The sequence below is a fragment of the Ceratotherium simum genome, chromosome 8 (genome assembly GCF_057802395.1).
Source record: "Ceratotherium simum simum isolate JZ-2026a chromosome 8, ASM5780239v1, whole genome shotgun sequence".
Lineage (NCBI taxonomy): Eukaryota > Metazoa > Chordata > Mammalia > Perissodactyla > Rhinocerotidae > Ceratotherium > Ceratotherium simum.
Genome location: NC_141907.1, coordinates 74,281,565 through 74,302,421, shown reverse-complemented (window position 1 = coordinate 74,302,421; position 20,857 = coordinate 74,281,565). Strand labels below are relative to the sequence as shown.

The 20,857-nt window shown below is 37.1% G+C and overlaps 1 protein-coding gene and 1 long non-coding RNA gene across 6 annotated transcripts in view; one reads left to right on the top strand and one right to left on the bottom strand.

Moving 5' to 3' along the window:
- Positions 1–20,857, bottom strand: part of CCSER1 (coiled-coil serine rich protein 1) — a 681,310-nt gene that overhangs the window by 522,066 nt on the left and 138,387 nt on the right. For all 5 annotated transcript variants that reach the window (XM_014787893.2, XM_087434596.1, XM_087434595.1 and 2 more), the window contains exons 2-3: positions 16,708–18,069; positions 5,078–5,262 (exon numbers count right to left, since the gene is read on the bottom strand). In XM_014787893.2, coding sequence (XP_014643379.2) covers positions 5,078–5,262; positions 16,708–18,028 — 1,506 coding nt within the window. In that variant the 5' untranslated portion in view covers positions 18,029–18,069. The remainder of the gene's footprint in view (positions 1–5,077; positions 5,263–16,707; positions 18,070–20,857) is intronic.
- LOC147916506 (uncharacterized) lies at positions 6,469–19,562 on the top strand. Its single transcript, XR_015552951.1, has 3 exons — positions 6,469–6,624; positions 18,432–18,572; positions 19,134–19,562. It is a non-coding gene; the product is annotated as an uncharacterized LOC147916506 (long non-coding RNA).

The following is a 20,857-nucleotide window of genomic DNA, read 5'->3' as shown; positions in this document are numbered from 1 at the left end:
CTTGCAGCATGCAATGATATTTGCTTTAATCCCACTGACAATGAGCTACACCAAAAGCTGAGATCATTATTTTAACCCTCAAAAATCCATTAACATTTGTACATATTTGAAAGTCTCACTTAAGATTGCAGGATTAAGAGAAGAAATTTCTTGAGTCAGATCTTCTAATTATCATCTTTCCTTTGCTCTTAATTTTGGGGTCAAACAACTTTCATGCCACAAAACGGAAGCGTGAAAGCGCATATACCAAACGAGGCCAGGAGAGCTCTTTCACCTAGTGGATGGTGGAGGCTGACGTTGTGAAACTGACTCTTTGAACGTTAATTTTGTACCTTCTTCCTTACTGTCCCATTGCCTCTCAGGGTCCTTGCTCAGCACTCACAGCTGGGCCTCAGTGGGAGATATTAGCCAAAGACACAAGGAGGTGACATACATATTTAATAGTGTCAATTGAGCACATGAGATGAAGTACATAGAAATCAGGGACACGAGAGTTCACGGGCCCTTTTTCAGTCCTTTTGTCTTTTGATATCAATGGTCAAACGGTTAAATCTGCTGGATTGACCAGATCATGTTAATGTCTCCCATTCTGGAACTCTAAAATCCTCAAGGGTTGTCTCTTTTATCTTTGCATTTCAGTAAACAAATATTTACTGAAAGAAAATGTGAATGATTTGATGAATGAATGAATAAATCAGTAAAAGATAAGCTAATAAAGGAGAAACAGTATGCCTCAGAAGAAAAGTGAATGCATAGTAAAGTGCTTGGCTATTCAGCATAGGGCATAATTAGTCTTAGATTATTCATCTACTGTTAATAATACCTAAATTCTGAATTTGGACATATCAAAGAATTAAAATATGACATAAGATACTAATCATCTGCAACTAACTATGTCTTCTCAAATATAAATCTGGTCTGTTCTGCTACCAAAGAAGTCCTACACCTTATTTTTTACTACACTATGGTTTCTACTATGCCATTCACAGTTTCTACACAAAGGCAGCAGGATGCCAAACTGCAAATGAGAGAAATTATGCTGTGTCAGAGTAAAACTGGCCACAAATAAATGCTGTCAGAATCACTTAGCACAAATAGTTGAGGGCAACTCTGTGGATGCATTTACTGAGTGATCTAAAGATAACACAACTTTCCAAACCAGCTTTTTAATGTAATAAAAATAAATACTTCCAAATATAGTAGGATCACCAGACACTGAATCAAGTAAAGTTAATTTAGATACACATTGCAGGAAGACAGCACATCCCAAAGGACAAAACTAATAGGTTATGAATGAATCCTTCAATTTCAAGATGCCTTCATCTTTCTTAACCACAATGACCAGTGCAGTGTGAGCCATAAAGTCAGGGCCCATTAAATGACTGTGGACGGAAGCGAGAGAGCAGGTAAGCAGGAAATCTCAGTGGGTTAAAAGAACTGAGACACAATAAATTATTTGGGAATATGATAGTCATTAGTGCCCATCAAACATACCTGAGTCTACATCTTCTAGACACAAGGAAGAGACTACGTCCTGGCCCCTTTTGTGGCTAGTTTGGGCCACGTGATTAAATCTGCTCAATGAGCTGTGAGAGGAAGTGAAGTGAGCCTCTCACGGGTCAGAGCATTTACTACTGGATGAGGACCTCCAAAGATCTCTTTTTGCCAAGGTGAAAGGCAGTGCTTGCAATGGATAGAGAAGGAGCAGACGTTGAATGGAACTCCAGCACCTTCCACAATGAACATGTAATCTGAGTGAGAAATAAATCTATATGATAAAGTCATTAAGATTTAGAGGTCATTTGCTATTACACAGCTTAGCTTATCCTTACTCGTATACTCAGGCATTTTCCTTCCTGTAATGATGCCAGGTCCTCTGAATTGTTCATTATATATGAATCTATCCTCACATTAGTATTATTTTTTAGAGCAGGGTGATCTTGTAAATATTTGGAGTTAGACTTCACTGTGTGAAGCTGTTGGAGAAACCATGACAAATCCTTAAATTTATTTATTTACATACCATAGTCTGGAGGGAATGTTCTTAGAAAGAATGAGCCTATTTTTAGAAAACCTTTAAAAATGTTTGGACCATCTTAAGGAAAGTATCAAGAAAGTTACCCATTGGAGAAAAATTAAGGAAAGCTTTATTTAAAGCAGTTTGAAAATATACAATAAATGTGAATATTTATCAAATTGTTACAGATATGTTTGGTTTCTTGTAATAAATTTAAGTAAAGTCCAATTTCTTCTGAGCCATGATGTTCAAAGAGTTAATACATTCTGTCCTTTCTCTTTCAGATTGAAATATCCCCAAAGTACACAAAACACTGGAATTGTGGTCTATCTAATTTATTAGGGCATATCTTGGGTCATTCAGGAACCCTCAGCATCTTAAGAAATAAAGCCATAACCTATAGGTAGAAGTAAATCTCCACGAACTTCCTTCTAAGTACGATTATCTTTTTTTGTGACAAAGTTCCTTTTTAGATGAAATATCTCTCAGCAAAGACAATGATACTATTCATCAGCATATCAAGAAATATTATATTTTAAGTCTAGATAAAGTGCTAAATCTTGTTTCTTTTTTGTATCCCTTACAGAGGGTTGTAGTCTAGACTTAGAACAAACATAGGTTGCCTTAAATATGTTAACTTTGTTATAAAAACATAATGCGAGAAAAATGAAAAATTGATTTTAAATTTATTACACTTCCCCCAAGCATATAGGGTTTAAAGACAGCTAGAATCCAAATCTAAATCCTATCCCCACCACTTCCTATCTGTGTTTCTGGATAACTTGCTTATCTTCTCAGTGCCTTATCTTCCTCTTTTGCAAAATGTGCTCAATAACAATATCACTTTGTTCATAGTATTGTGAGGACTGGATGTGATAATAAATGTGAAGCATTTAAGAGCAGTCCCTTGGTTCAAATAAACATGAAAAATACATGTTACTATTATTATTGCTTTAAAAGAAAAGAATAACTGAACCATGGATGTATTCTTAAATACATATATTCGCTTGAATTATTTTAGAAGAGGAACAGAAAATGTGTCACTTTTCACACATAAAGCTATAATTTCCTAAATATATAAGTATAATTTCCTAAATATGTCATTTATTTCACAGGTATCTAAAATTACCAAAAGAATCCTAACATTTCTTCCTTATATTGCTATGAGTTAAAGAATATATTTTATGCATTTTAAATTAACTATTAAACTATAAATTAATTGGGGATGAGATATTAGTTACAAAATCCAAAAGAAAACAGTAAAGTCTTAAAGTAATTTTTGGTAGCTTTTGTGTGGAAATTCAAGCATGTCAGTATTTATTTCAACAAGTTTTACCCGTAAATCTAGTGAATACAGTATTTCAACCAAGCTTCTGTTCTAACCTTGATAGCATCTCCCCTACCACAGCAACGGTGTGATCCTGCCATCTAGTGGAAGACCTACATCACTACAGGGACACTTTTTGAAAATTTATAAAAAGCCTCAAATAAAAGAACAAAAGCACATTTTTGCATTTTGACATTTTAAATTTTAAATCTTGAAAGTTGATCTGAGAAGGAGAGTGATTTTGCAATGTCACAAGGAGAATTATTTAAATGTAGCATGAAAAACAAGATATAAAGAATACATAAAAGGTCCAACTTTGGGCAAATGTAATCAATAGAGCACAATTATTAATTTAAATACCTCTTTATAAAGGAATAATGGAAATTTGGTGAAGAGAAATGTTTCATAACAATTCACTAGCCACAAATTTTAATGCTGCATGAACTGGAAATCTTTTTTAACATATTCTTGTACTTAGACAAAAAATATCAATTGCCACAATAATAATATAACATTTTCAAAGCACAAAAGAACAAAAAGAAAGATGAAATATAATATGATATCTTTCTATACAGACAAATATAAATACACATACACATGATCAATTTTTAGTATAATAGAAAAAAGAAAGCCATCATCATTTGCTGTTTTGTGGTTATTGATTTACCTGGCGGAGTCTGACCTAAGAGCCAGAACTTCTAACTTCAAGTACAATGGTTTTGCTGTCACTAAATGGTGCCTCAGTAACTTAAGGCTTCTTCACAATACAATTGTCAGAACCAGAAGAGCTAACATTTTCATTTGAAACATAATTATCTAAAATACATAGAAATATCCTAAGTGACTTAGTTTTGAGCATTTTTCACATATATCCATGAAAAGATAGGTAGGTAGGTAGGTAGATCATTTTAAAGAAACACTGTTGAATACTAGAAATTAAAGACGCTGCTGAAAAAAGACACATTTGTGAGAAAGTGAGTAAAATGAACTCCAAAAGGCTAGCCTACCCCAATATTTGAGAGACCTGAGGCCTCTGGGACCCCCTGGGCTGCAGTCTTCCCATCCGTGGCTCTATCTCACACTATGAGGGAGCGTCACACACGTGCCTCTAAGACACTCCAGCCCACAAGTGTAAGCTCAGACCCTACCCCTTACACACCTCGTCTCTACTCTCTTCCTAAAAGCAGGCTCCCATGATTTGGACCAGGAATCTGGAATCTCAATTACCTGGAATGTGTTAAAGCTTTGGACAGGCATTTTGCCTTGACCCCCCAAGGCTTGTCACCCTGTGTGGAGGGGCACCTGTGAAACGACAGGCAGAGCAGCGTCCACTAAAGGGTCTAAGGTGGTACCGGCATAAGTGTGGTTTACAACAGGCCATCTTTTAGAGTGGCTAGAGGGTGGAGAGATGGTGTGGAATGATGATGTCAGAGGGTATCCTCATGATCAGCATTGTTCTCAGCTTGCGTATCCCAGGGTCTAGTTCTAGCATGGAGAATATCAGACTTTCCATGGAAGCAAGAAAGACAGGAATTAAGTGTACTTATCACGGTGTGCTCCTAAGTCAAGTGAAAATTTAGCCTCTCTGATTTGTGATGTCAACTATGGAGACCAATTTTCCCTTCAAATATAAGGTGTCTATTCTTCAGTCTGTTTTCATTTTGCAAGAGGCATGAGCATGTCAGATATACATGGAATGATTTTATTACATGCAGGCATATGTATATACTTACCATGCTGTTCATTTTTGAAGATGATGAACTTGCTCTTTGCTTTCTTAGACTATTAACTTCCTCAACATTTCCATCTTTTGGTTTCAAAATCATTCTGCTACTCCCCGCAGTTCCTTCTGATGAGGATCGCAGTCGCCTCTCTATAAATCTTCCTTCACGATACGGACTGAGGCTACTGGCAAGAACTATCAAAAAATAAACAAATAAAAATTAATATAAATGCTTAAATGTAGTTTTTATAAATGTTCCATTGAAAGCAAATAGGAAACTCTTAGTGTCATTCAAAAATTCTCTACCACAGCAAACTTTTTGAATAGTGGTAGTTTAGTTTGCTTAATCATGTAATCACTTTGAAGCCCAAAAACTTGGAGTCATCCTTGGCTTCTCCGTACCTCACATAAATCTCATAAGCACATCCTGTCCTTACTGCCTTCACATTGCATACAGAATCTGATCACTTCTCACTACCTCCCCCACTAATATTCCAGCACAAGCTCCATCAGTGCTTGCCTCGTTTACTGCAATACTTTCCAATAGTCTCCTGCCTGTGCCTACTCCCATCTGCCTCTCCCCCACCACCACACAATCTATTTTCCACATGGTAACCAGAATGACACACTTAAAACATAAGTGAGATTGATCACAATTACTCCTCTAGTCATAAAGCTGATGTTTTTCCAATGGCTCATATATCAGGTCATAGCAGCTCCCTCATGACATGACCCTACTCTCCAACCCCACACTGGAGGCCTCCCCATCACTCCCCCGTTCACCTCTCTAACCTCATATTCTACTGCTCCTGTCTTCAGCCTGCTCATGGCACACTGGACCTCTTCCTGTTCCTGGAACATCACAGGCATGCTCCAGTCCCAGGATCTTTACCCCACAGCCTTTGCACTAACATACTTCTCTCAAATATCTGTATATCTTACTCTCTAATCACCTGCAAATCTTTGCTAATATGTTACCTTATAGCACTGTTCACTATATTTAAAAACGCAAACTACAAACAACAAACTATCAAGAAGAGAAATTAAAAAAAACAATCCTATTTACAATTGCATCAAAAAGAATAAAATACTTAAGAATAAATTTAACTAAGGAGGTGAAAGATCTCTACACTGAAAACTCTAAAACATATTGACGAAAGAAAATGAAGAAAACACAAATAAATGGAAAGATACTCCATGTAAATAAATTGAAGAAATTAATACTGTTAAAATCTCTACATAACCCAAAGTGATCTACAGATTCAATGCTATCCCTATCAAAATACAATGACATCCCTATCAAAATACAATGACAGGGGCGGAGTCAAGATGGCGGCGTAGGCAGACTCGGAACTCACCTCCTCCCGTGGACACAGCCAATTTACAACTACTCGTGGAAAAATTACCCCTGAGACAGAACTGAAAACTGGATAAGAGGAACTCCTGCAACAACGGACAATCCTAACTGGGGTAGAAGAGGCAGAGACTCCCTTCTGGAGAGGAAAAACGCCACCTTCACAAGCCGCCAGCTTCACGGCCGCCAGGAGCAGCTCACAGGTACGCACCCTCCCTGGAGGCATAGGGTCCTGAGCTGGGGAGCGCCCCCGCTGTGGGCATTTTGTGGACCCAGCACAATCCACACCAGCGGCATAATATCTGACTTTGCCTGCTACTAAAGCATTGGGGAGTACCCCCAGAAAACCCGGTTCACAAAGAAACTAAAACTGGCTCTTAAAGGGCCCGCACGCAAACTCACCCGTTTCAGAAAGCATCCTAAAATCACCAGAAAGAAAGGTGCACAGTGCTGTGGTGAAAAGAGACTCACCTAATAGGCCCTGAGTGCATCTCGGTGAGGGGTGAGACCTCTCCAGGGACTGGGACATTGGCGGCGGCCATTGTTGTGGCCTGGTGTGGGCCTGCTGACACAGACGCCATTGGAGTTCTCCCTGAGGCCTGCTAGCCCAGGGTCTGCCCCACCCGCTAGAGCACCGATTTAATCCAGCTCAGCCAGGGCGGGCAGCCCACCCTAGAGACTGGCCCCACCCAACAACAAGCCCTCAGGCAACTTGTGGGCCTGCATAGATTGGTGACTGGATTCTCTGCAGCCTGGCAACTGAGCCGACTTGAGCGGGGCAGGGTGTGCACAAGGAGTGGGTGGAGAGGGTGGGGCAGTGGTGGAGTGTGTGGGGCTCCTGCCATGGAGAGACTGGGTCCTGGGTCCGCTTGGGGAGGTCGGGGTGCTCACCGGGGCAGGACTTTGTTGACTGTGTGTGTGGACCTGTGGGCGGCAGGGCGTGTCAGCTGCAGAAGACTTGTGCTTCTCAAAGACCCACATAGGAGGTTTGCCCCACCTTCCAAAGCCTGAAACGATTGGGTGCTCCTGTGCCTGAGGCCAGCCCCACCCAGCTGCAATCCTCAGAGAGCTGACAAGAGACCTAATAGGCTAGAGGCTTACAGCAATTGTAAGGCCCTGAGCCTAACAACCTGCCACGCTGGGGGCCTACTCACTTAAACGAGATACTGCAACACAAATGTGGTATTAGAACTTGCAGCCAACTGTGCTGGGGCTCCCCACACCTGATAAAGAGACTGAAGGGCCCAGAACAACTACAAGCAGCTGACCATTACGACAGCTGGCCAGGAGCATAACTCAACCTCCCTGGGCGCCTACAGGGAGAGCAAACAGGCCACAACAGAAGGACACACGTAGCCCACAGAGGGGTCACCCCTGGAACATTGAGAACTGAGGGAAGCACACTGGAAGCTTCCTAAGCCATCACTCACATAAGGTCACCTATCCAAGAGCAGGAGACGTAGCTGACCTACCTAATATGTAGACACAAGCACAGGGAAAGAGGCAAAATGAGGAGGCAAAAGAATACATTCCAAGTAAGGGAACAGGACAAAACCCCAGAAAAGGAACTAAGTGAAACAGAAATGAGCAACCTACCTGACAGAGAGTTCAAACTAAGAGTGTTAAGGATGATCACTGATCTGGGGAGAAGAATAGATGAGCTCAGTGAGAATGTCAACAAAGAAATGGAAGATATAAAAAAGAACCAATCAGAAATGAAGAATACAATACTGGAAATGAAAAATTCATTACAGGGACTCAAAAGCAGAGTAGAGGATACAGAAGAACGGATCTGTAAGCTGGATGAAAGACTAGAAGAAATTACCCAAGCTGAACAGGTATAAGAGAAAAGAATTAAAAAGAGTGAAGACAGTCTAAGGGACGTCTGGGACAACATCAAGCGCAGTAACATCCATGTTATAGGTGTCCCGGAAGGAGTAAAGCGAGACAACGGGGCAGAGAATCTATTTCAAGAAATAATAGATGAAAACTTCCCTAATCTAAGGAAGGAAACAGACATCCAGGTACAGAGAGCCCCAAACAAGATAAACCCAAAGAGGCCCACACCAAGACACATCATAATCAAAATGTCCAGAATTAAAGATAAAGAGAGAATCCTAAAAGCTGCAAGAGAATGTCAAGTTACATACAAAGGAAACCCCATAAGGCTATCAGCTGACTTCTCAGCAGAAACCTTACAGGCTAGAAGAGAATGGCATGATATATTTAAAGTGCTAAAAGGAAAAAACTTACAGCCAAGAATACTCTACCCAGCAAGGTTATCATTCAAAATGGAAGGAGAGATCAAAAATTGCCCAGACAAGCAAAAATTAAAGGAGTTTGTCACCAAGAAACCAGTGCTACAAGAAATGTTAAAGGGACTGATTTAAGGGGAAAAGAGAAGACCACAAATAGGAAAAATTATCTATTTCCATGATTAGAACGTAATGGATACAAATACACAAAAAAGAGGTTAGATATGATATCAAAAACAAAAGGAGGGAGGAGGGGAGTTAAAGAGTACAGCTTTCAGACAGAGGTCAAACTAAAGTGACCATCAAATCTGTATAGAAGAAGAAAGGAACAGAGAAGGACTACTAAAACACTCAGAAAAAAAAAAAAAAGTTAAAAAATGGCAGTAAGTACATACTTATCAATAGCTACTTTAAACGTCAATGGACTAAATCCTCCAATTAAAAGTCACAGGGTGGCTGACTGGATAAAAAAACAAGACCCATATATATGCTGCATACAAGAGACACACTTCAGACCTAAAGACACTCACAAACTGAAAGTGAAGGGATGGAAAAAGATACTCCACGCAAATGGCAATGAAAAGAAAGCTGGGGTAGCAGTACTCATATCAGACAAAATAGACTTTAAAACAAAAACTGTAAAAAGAGACAAAGAAGGGCATTACATAACGATCAGGGGAACACTCCAACAAGAGGATATAACACTTGTAAATATCTACGCACCCAATGTACGTGCACCTAAATATATAAAGCAATTATTAACAGACATAAAAACAGAAATAGACAGTAACACAATAATAGTAGGGGGCTTTAACACTCCACTTACACCAACAGATAGATCATCCAAACAGAAGATCAATAAGGAAACATTGGCCTTAAAGGACAGACTACAACAGATGGACCTAGTAGATATATACAGAGCATTCCATCCAAAAACCGAAGAATACACGTTCTTTTCAAATGCACATGGAACATTCTCCAGGATTGATCACATATTAGGCCACAAAACAAGTCTCCATAAATTTAAGAAGATTGAAATAATAACAAGCATTGTTTCTGACCACAACAGTATGAAACTAGAAATCAACTATAGGAAGAAAATCAGAAAAGCCACAAATACGTGGAGATTAAACAAAATGCTACTGAACAACGACTGGGTTAACGAAGAAATCAAAGAAGAAATCAAAAAATACCTGGAGACAAATGAAAATGAAAATACGACATGCCAGAATTTATGGGATACAGCAAAAGCGGTTCTAAGAGGGAAGTTTATAGCGATACAGGCCTATCTCAACAAACAAGAAAAATCTCAAATAAACAATCTAACAATGCACCTGAAGCAACTGGAAAAAGAAGAACAAACAAAGCCCAAAATCAGTAGAAGAAGGGAAATAATAAAAATCAGAGCAGAAATAAATGAAATAGAGACCAAAAAACAATAGAAAAATTAATAAAACCAAGAGCTGGTTCTTTGAAAAGATCAACCAAATTGACAAACCTTTAGCTAGACTCACCAAGAANAAAGAGAGAAGGCACAAATAAGTAAAATCAGAAATGAAAGAGGAGAGGTTACAACAGACACCTCAGAAATACAAAAGATTATAAGAGAATACTATGAAAAGCTATATGCCAACCAATTCGACAATCTGGAAGAAATGGATCAATTCTTAGAATCATACAACCTTCCAAAACTGGATCAAGAAGAAGTAGAGAATTTGAATAGACCAATCACCAGTAAGGAGATCGAAACAGTAATCACAAACCTCCCCAAAAATAAAAGTCCAGGACCAGACGGCTTCCCTGGTGAATTCTACCAAACATTCAAAGAAGACTTAATACCTATCCTTCTCAAACTCTTTCAAAAAATTGAGGAGGGGGGAAAGCTCCCTAACTCATTCTACGAAGCTGACATTACCCTGATACCAAAACCAGACAAGGACAACACAAAAAAAGAAAATTACAGGCCAATATCACTGATGAACATCGATGCAAAAATCCTCAATAAAATACTAGCAAATCGGATACAACAATACGTTAAAAAGATTATACACCATGATCAAGTGGGATTTATTCCAGGGATGCAGGGATGGTTTAACATTCGCAAATCAATCAACGTAATACACCACATTAATAAAATGAAGAATAAAAATCACATGATCATCTCAATAGATGCTGAGAAAGCATTTGACAAGATACAGCATCCATTTATGATAAAAACTCTGAATAAAATGGGTATAGAAGGAAAGTACCTCAACATAATAAAGACCATATATGAGAAACCCACAGCTAATATCATCCTCAATGGTGAAAAACTGAAAGCCATCCCTCTAAGAACAGGAACCAGACAAGGATGCCCACTCTCACCACTCCTATTTAACATAGTACTGGAAGTCCTAGCCAGAGCAATCAGGCAAGAGAAAGAAATAAAAGGGATCCAAATTGGAAAGGAAGAAGTGAAACTGTCACTATTTGCAGATGACATGATTTTATATATAAAAAACCCCAAAGAATCCACCAGAAAACTTTTAGAAGTAATAAACGTATATGGTAAAGTTGCAGGATACAAAATCAACGTACAAAAATCAGTTGCATTTCTGTACACTAACAACGAAGTAGCAGAAAGAGAAATTAAGAATACCATCCCATTTACAATTGCAACAAAAAGAATAAAATACCTAGGAATAAACTTAACCAAAGAGGTGAAAGATCTGTACACCGAAAACTATAAAACATTTCTGAAAGAAATTGAAGAAGACACAAAGAAATGGAAAGATATTCCGTGCTCTTGGATTGGAAGAATTAACATAGTTAAGATGTCCATACTTCCTAAAGCCATCTATAGATTCAATGCAATCCCTATCAAAGTTCCAACAACATTTTTCACAGAAATAGAACAAAGAATCCTAAAATTTATATGGAACAAAAAAGACCCCGAATAGCTAAAGGAATCCTGAGAAAAAAGAACAAAGCTGGAGGTATCACACTCCCTGATTTCAAAATATACTACAAAGCTGTAGTAACCAAAACAGCATGGTACTGGCACAAAAACAGAGACACAGATCAATGGAATAGAATCAAAAGCCCAGAAATAAACCCACACATCTATGGACAGCTAATCTTTGACAAAGGAGCCAAGAACATACAATGGGGAAAAGAAAGTCTCTTCAACAAATGGTGTTGGGAAAACTGGATAGCCATATGCAAAAAAATGAAAGTAGACCCTTACCTTACACCATACACAAAAATTAACTCCAAATGGATTAAAGACTTGAATGTAAGACCTGAAACTGTGAAACTTCTAGAAGAAAACATAGGCAGTACGCTTTTCGACATCGGTCTTAGCAACATCTTCTCAAACACCACGTCTGACCGGGCAAGAGAAACAATAGAAAAAATAAACAAATGGGACTACATCAAACTAAAAAGCTTCTGCACAGCAAAGGAAACCATCAACAAAACGAAAAGACAACCTAACAATTGGGAGAAGATATTTGCAAACCATACTTCTGATAAGGGCTTAATCTCCAAAATATATAAAGAACTCATGCATCTTACCAACAAAAAAACTACCATCCGAATTAAAAAATGGGCAAAAGACCTGAACAGACATTTCTCCAAAGAAGATATACAGATGGCCAACAGACACATGAAAAGATGTTCAAAATCATTAAATATCAGGGAAATGCAAATCAAAACTACAATGAGATATCACCTGACGCCCGTCAGAATGGCTATAATTAACAAGACAGGAAACAACATGTGTTGGAGAGGATGTGGAGAGAAGGGAAGTCTCATACACTGCTGGTGGGAGTGCAAACTGGTGCAGCCACTATGGAAAACAGTATGGAGATTCCTCAAAAAATCAAGGATAGAACTACCATATGATCCAGCCATCCCACTGCTGGGTATTTATCCAAAGAACTTGAAAACACCAATTTGTAAAGGTACATGCACCCATGTGTTCATTGCAGCGTTATTCACAATAGCCAAGACTTGGAAGCAACCTAAGTGCCCATCAAGGGACGAATGGATAAAGAAGCTGTGGTATATATACACAATGGAATACTACTCAGCCATAAGAAACGATGAAATCCAGCCATTTGTGACATCATGGATGGACATTGAGGGTATAATGCAAAGTGAAATAAGTCAGAGGGAGAAGGTCAAATACCATATGATTTCCTTCATTAAGTAGTAGATAATAACAACAATAAACAAACACATAGGGACAGAGATTGGATTGGTGGTTACCAGAGGGGAAGGGGGGAGGGAGGAGGGTGAAAGGGATAATTCAGTACATGTGTGTGGTGATGGGTTGTAATTAGTATTTTGGTGGTGAACATGATGTAATCTATGCAGAAATAGAAGTACAATGATGTACACCTGAAATTTTTACAATGTTATAAACCAATGTTACTGCAATAAACAAAAAATTAAAAAAAAAAAAAAAAAAAAACAGTATGGAAATTCTTCAAGAAATTAAAAATAGATTTATATGATCCTGCAATCCCACTTCCAGGTATATATCCCAAGGAAATGAAATCATTATCTCAAAGAGATATCTGTACTCACATGTTCACAGCAGCATTATGCACAACAGCCAAGGTATGGAAACAACCTAAGTGTGTGTTGATGGATGAATGGATAAAGAAAATATGGAATATTATTCAACCTTAAAAAAGAAGGACATCCTGTCATTTGTGACAACACAGAGGAACCTGGAGGGCATTATGCTAAGTGAAATAAGCCAGACAGAGAAAGACAAATACTGCATGGTGTCACTTATACATGGAAACTAAAACAAAAATAAAAAAGTCAAACTCATAAAAACAAAGAATAGAAAAGTGGTTGCCAGGGGCTGGGGATGGGGGAAATAGGGAGAGGTTGGTAAAAGGGTACAAACTTTCAGTTATAAGATGAATAAAGTCCGAGGATCTATTTAACAGGGTGAGATAGCTGATAACACTGTATTGTATAACTGAAATTTGCTGAGAGCAGAACTTAAATGTTCTTTGAAACGAAAGGGTAAACATATGAGGTGATGAATGTGTTAATTAACTCGGATGGGGGGAATCCTTTCACAATGTATAAGTATATCAAATCATCACGTTGTAGACTTTAAATATCTTACAATTTTATTTGTCAATTATACCTCAATAAAGCCGAAAAAAATGCCAACTACAATCCCACCCCCCAGAGGATCCTTTATTCTGCTTTAAACTTATCCTCAGTAGTTATCACCATCTGACATTTATTTATTTGTATGTTAACTGAGTATTCCTAGTAGAAAGTAAGCTTCATGAAGTTTTAACTTCAGTAAGTTTTGTTCATTGCCATAACCTTAGCGCCTGAAACAGTGCCAAAACAAATATTTGTTGAATGAATGAATGAATGAACTGTTCTATTTAGGACCATCTACTGGTTTAAAGACTTTTGGCTATTACCTATTAGGCCAACATACAGTAGTTCTTTTTAAGTAACTTTTTAAGCCAATGAATAAAAGTTAAATTGCCAGCGAGCTCAACATTCCATTATTAATTTTGATATAAATGTACACCTAATACATTCAGATCTGCATTAAATACTAGCTTAAACATGTTTCATAGTAAATACAGAATAAATTTAATATTATGCAATTTAGCAACTCTTTCTTGCATAAAATAAATTTACCTAACTGGTTTTAAAATTTTAAACTTCCAAATTATATCCTTATGAACAGATGAACATCTCCACAAAATGAAGGATAGCATACTATCATCTTTCCCTTGTTGACATGCCCAGTTTATTTGCCTATTTCTCTATATTTTACAAGTTGTAGATAATACGAATACTCAGCTAATGTCCAAGAATAGGCATCACATTGTCAAATTCAGTGAAATTAGTTTAACGTGTCAAACTGCTTGCAATTTAGGATCTCAGCCAACAGATTAATAATAGCAAGCAAGATAATTGTTGGTCATTCTCTAGTTTCCATAGAGATAAGCAACATACAGTATTCAATTCAACATTGAGGCAAGTCGTCATTTCTAAATGAGAATTAGATATAATCAAGATAATTATATTTCTCCCCTTTTTTTGTGTTCTTTTAAAAACTGCTTAAATTCCAATCTGAGGTCCACCATTTGCTAACAATGTGATTTCTTAAAGTTATTAACTTAATCTTAAATCTTAGTTTTTAATAATTGCCACATGAAATTTTGGTTCGGATTAAATGAAACAAAACCATGTAAATTGCTTAGCACATTTTTGGCACATATTAAGCATACAAAAAGGATGACCATCATCATTCTTATCATTATATTATAGTTAAAGAACTAAGCAAGTATAACTAAAGCCAAAAGTACAAACAAGGCTACCAAGATCAAAATGAAAAAAGTAGGCAGATGGACAAAAGTGATCTTGTATCAAATGTGAAAAATATTAACACAGTTGGAAAATTAATTCATGCATTTAAAGCTTTAAAATTGCTATATTTATGGAGGAACTAGTTATATAAATCATATAATCTTATGATTCTTGATATTATAATATATAATTTGACATGAATTTTATTTAATATTTTAGTATTATTCTTAACGTTCTGGAAAAAGCCCGGGTCATGACGTGTAGTACACAGCCTAGTCATTAAGAGTCTGAGCTGTGGCTTGAGATAATTACTCAATGTTATTGAGTAATGTAATGCTCTGTTACTTACCAGCCGTATAATCCCTTGGTCTCAGTTTTCTTATTTGTAAAATGGGGAACATACTAGTGCCTATCTCATACAGTTTGCCAAACAATTACTTACTAACTTTGTGACTTCAGACACACGGCTTAACCTCTCTGTGCTCCCACCGTCTTGCCTGTAACGTATGTTACAATAAGAGTAGTGATTTCAGTCATTTCAGGATTCAGTGAATTAATGCATCCAAAGGGCACAGAACAGTAAACGGGACATAATCATTGAGGGTTGGAAGAACTATTACTACTAGTAGTAGTAGCAACAGCAGTAGCACTGGTAGTAGTAATCATAGTAGAGAAAAAAAGAATAAAAAATAATGTCAAATACAGCCCAGTAGGTGGTATATATTCAACAATTCTCTTGAACTGAATTTTATATTAAGTAACAAAGTTTTCTGTTAAATAACAGATTGGAGTAATTCAGACTCTCTTCCCCCATTTTTTAAACCAAAGAGAAGGTACCCAAGGTTACACAGGTAGTCAGTTACAGAAGCAAGGTTAGAACCAGAGTCTCCAGGCTCCAAAGACAGTCTTTTTAAAGGTTGCAATTCTATTGTATCTAGAGATAGAGATTATTTGTACCAAAACACGAATCCTATATAATAATGAAAGCTTTGTTAAAATAGGAAATAGAATTTAAATTATACAATTTCTCTTATGATGATTTTGGCTGGAATATATCCATTTCATTAACTATGAAATACCAATACTCGATCATAAATTCTAAAAAATATAGTCCTTATTTTAGATAAAGCCACATTGCAAATAAAATTAGTTTCCTTCCATTTTCTTCTGAGGGTCAGAATCCGGATAACAGAACTAAGAAAAATGAGGAATACTGCTGAATTACATTCTCAGTATAATACAACTGAAGTAAGTTTAAAATTAAGTAGAGAAACTATTTAAAACAAACTATAGGGGCCGGCCCGGTGGCACAAGCGGTTAAGTGCCCGCACTCCGCTGCGGCGGCCCGGGGTTCGCTGGTTTGGATCCCAGGCGCACACTGACACACCACTTGTCAAGCCATGCTGCGGTGGCATCCCATATAAAGTGGAGGAAGATGGGCACAGATGTTAGCCCAGGGCCAGTCTTCCTCAGCAAAAAAGAGGAGGACTGGCAGATGTTAGCTCAGGGCTGATCTTCCTCACCAAAAATAAATAAATAAATAAATAAAACTATAAATAAGAAAGAATATTAGAGTGAAAAATAAAGAAAATGTGGTTTTCATTCATGAGATGGAATAAGAAAATTGCTTAATTATAATGAAAATCCTAATTCATATCCTTTATTATACAAAGAAAATAAGCATACCTCTAGCAGGATTTGCGTCACATCCATACGATGTTTTGCTAAAAACATGATGATCACCGGAAGAGGGTATTATCCTTGAATCTGAAATAGGATGGATCCCTTTAACACGTTCAGCTATTGCTTTGTGTTGCTCGTAAAATCCAAGTTTTTTGGGGGAGCTTGTCGCCAGCATTGTTTCACCATTCTGTAACACCATATGTTGTTCTCTTTGCGTATTTGCTGACAGGTGAGGCTCTGAGTCACTTCCATTCATAATAGGTAGTTCAGTGATTTGCAATAACACTTCCTTCTGATTAGCAGCAGAGGTTTCTGGTAAGGAATTAGATTCAGTGCTATATCGACCTTCTAACCTGTATTTCCCAGGAGACATAATTGCACAGGAAACAGTTCCCATAAGGTCTATTGTCTTTGTAACAGCAGCAGGATTGGGAGAAATCTGAGAGGTAGAATCATTGTGGCCAAAGTTATCACAGTGGGATGCCATGCTTCCACTTTTAGGAAACGCATCCACTTCAGACACAGAATCTTCAGTCAAGGCTAAGAACTCTGAAGGTGTCTGAGCTGTGGTAAGATCAGCAGAAAGCAATGGAGATTGCAAAGAGCTTCCTGCCCGTTCTGTTACATCCACAGAACAAGATGGAGAAGCTCTTACTAACACAGGTTCCCTCTCTTGGTACTGTGTAATTTCCAACGAGAATCCAGATTGTTGTACCAATGAAACGGATTGGCTCTGTGGAACAGGCTTAGAAAATTTATGGTGAGACGAAAAAGATTTAGTAAGCAGCTTCTTTGTTGACTGCTTAACGGAACGGCGAGTTTGTTCTTCTGTGAATCCAGAATCATCCCCCTCACTTTTGCCAGAACTTAGGCAATTTATAAAGACATTCTTATTAGTTGAGTGCTCTTTTTCCCTTTCAAAATCCTCTGTCAAAGATCTTGTTATTTTCTTATTTCGTGAACTACTAAAACCAACAGAATGTCTTCCCCTGGTTTTAATATGTTCTTCCACACTCAGTTTTTGCATACTGCTGTGACCAGTTTCAGCACCATTTGAAATACTAACACTCTGGTTTGTAGGTTCTTGCTTAGGTTCACTTCCCTTCTTATGGTGGAAACTAATGGAAGGAGTACGGAAGATGCTCCTGCGTTTACCTGTACTACCTGAGCTTGAGTTAGTGCTGGAAGGAGAGGAACTGTGGACCCCAACTGTATTACTGGAGGATGGTGAGGAAGGAAGAGAATCATGTCTTCTGCTAATACTTCTTCTGAATATTGGCAACCGGGAGACCAGGGTAGATCGTCTTGATCCAGAGTCCCCCATTGGGACTCCAAGGCTTGCACTGTAATAGCCAACTTAGCAGCCTAAGAAAAGTTAAAACAAATATAACAAGTCAATAGAATTCAATTATAAATAAGACATTTGAAAACAAAACATTGGTTTTCAAGACATGGAATAGAATTTAGTTTAAACTAAAACAAATAATAAAATTCTGATACTTAAGGATTTTTTTGAAATTATAAGTAGCAAAATTATCCAATAATTTGCACAGAAATTTTATAATGATGCAAAAATTTCAAGATTACCAAGAATATTTAAAGTCTATTCAAAAGAGCGTTGGATTGGGAGACATAAGATCATTATTCAAGACCCAGCCTTACTACTCACACTGGTTCTATAATTTGGTATATTGTTTAATCTTAACTTTTTATGCTTATTTATTTAGATGTAGTAGGCATATGACAGCCATGATCACTCCCCTCTCAGTAAAATGGCCCACCGCTGTCTCAGTTGGCCAGCACCAGATGTACCATGGAACTCAACAAGTTATTTACCTGAGCTTCACAGAGTCACAGACCAGACTAAGGTATGACATGACACTAGAATCTTCACTCAAAGTAAAACCAATTGGGACAGATTCTTCCCCTTGGAGTTTGATTTAGAAAATTTAGAGATAATCAGGCCACTGGCAGAGGAAACCAGACCACAGAGGACATAGAGTAGAGTTATAAACAAGATAAAGTTATGAGGAAACCACAGCTACGAGTTGAAGAAAAGATGAATGAAAGCTAATTCAGTGGGTAATGTGGAGACCAGTGAGAAAACATACTGAGAGAAGCAGAAGTATAGAAAATTTATGAACTATATTAATGTCAGTGTCCTAATGATAAAGGAAAAAAGGGAGAGGAGGAGAAGGTGGCAGCTACAGTTCATTAAATATGATGTACGAAGTACTTTTACAAAGATTATATCTTTTAACGCTTATAACTGTAGAAGTAAATAATATTACTATGGACACTTTACAGTAGAAAGGTAACTTGTCTATGCCACTCAGCTAGTAAGCAGTAAAGCAGGAATAAGACAAACTAAGCCTTATCTAACTATAAGGTCAGCTCATAATCAGCATGCTATATTCTGCTTTCACTAGAGTGAAGAGCCAAGAACTTGTGCTGCTGAAGGCCCAGATACGCTTCCACTTCAGGGATTCGTAGTTGTATGGTCATCTTGCTATTCTGGTAACTGCTGTTTTCCACTGGTTTTCATAATGTGCCATGATTTGGTTCCAATTTTGTTTTGTTTTGCTTTGTTTCTAAATTTCACTTAATTCCTTAAGCATAATGTTCACACCCTCTTTGTCAACTTGAATCAGACTATTTCATTTTTTTGTTTCTTTGCACCCAAAACTATCTACTAAACAATAACAAATAACTACATAAAATGACAAGCCCTCCATTTTATCATCCTTACAGATACATTATGAGATTGATCAAGTAAAATACTTTTATGTCCTTGAAGAAATACGTGACAAAAATGGAAAATATTTTCTTTTTCAGATATGCATTCATAAATATTTGATATTTTGTTCCAAACGGTATAAAATCTAACAGATTTACATTATATGATCTTTATTGGATGATTTTTAATTGCACTCACAGAATCAGAATTTAAATCAAACTACGTATGAGCCACTTCCAAAATATTTAAGTATTCTTGTAAGGCTTTGGCTGAAGAAAGCTTAAAATATAAACAAAGACATTTTAGCTCTTGAAGTTTTTCACAAATTAAAACTATCTCATTTTCCTCCCAACTTAGATTTTTCCAAAGTGGATACAAAAAATAATACAATTTTTTTCATGATTTCACTCTTAATTAACATCATTCTCAGTTGTGATATTTCATTTACATACAAGATTTCTTTCCATTCAATGCCCAGTGCAGAATTTTGCTCTCATTAGACCATTACCAACCATAATGATTTGCAGCTGGTGGTGAACCTATGGGCTTCAATGCATTAATGTCAAGATAGTTACCATTATTATTGAAATATCTTCAGAATTTATGTATACTGAAATATTTCTTGACCTTTTAGCATTTCTCGTGTTTGTATCAGTATTTAAAAATAAAAGAGTGACTCAGTTCTATATTTCTTTAACAAGTATTCAAAGGATTTAACTAATGAAAACATTTCAGGAAAAAATATTACAATAATTTCTCCTCTTCCTAAATACTTAATGAAAACAACCAGGCTTTTCCACTGGGTATAAATAATATATTTAGGCTGCTAATATATCTCTACTAATTTCTTTAAGTAAAAACATCATAGAGATATTTACAAATTGAATGGGAAACATTCAAAAAACTAAGAGATATTTACAAATTGAATGGGATGACATGGAGTAGATATAAAATCTATTAGAGAGAAAAATCTTTTAGATTTCACTTTGCCTACTGATAGTCTTTTAAGTGAAGTTCTTTATTTCCTACTGAGAGCTTTCCAGGTAAACACAAGAAAAATAAAATATCTATAGCTTGGAATTATCCATATCCTTTAGAAAGACTCTTCAAGGTCTGGATGCTATCTACATCTCCAGATTCATCATTCCCCTCCTCACATTTCACTCTCTAATTGCACTGATTACTACTTGCCATTTTCTGTTCACTTCCACCTTCTGGGCATTTGCAGATGTGGGTCCCCCTGCTTGGGATGCCCTTCCAGTAACTTTGATGTGGCAATATTCCTACTTCTATAACATCGTCCCTTCCAGGATGCCATCCCAGACACCCCTTCCCAGCCTCTTCCTCTGTGGATGTAATACTCCTCTGTTATGTATCTTCACGTATTACCTTACATAGTAAACATCTGTTTATTTA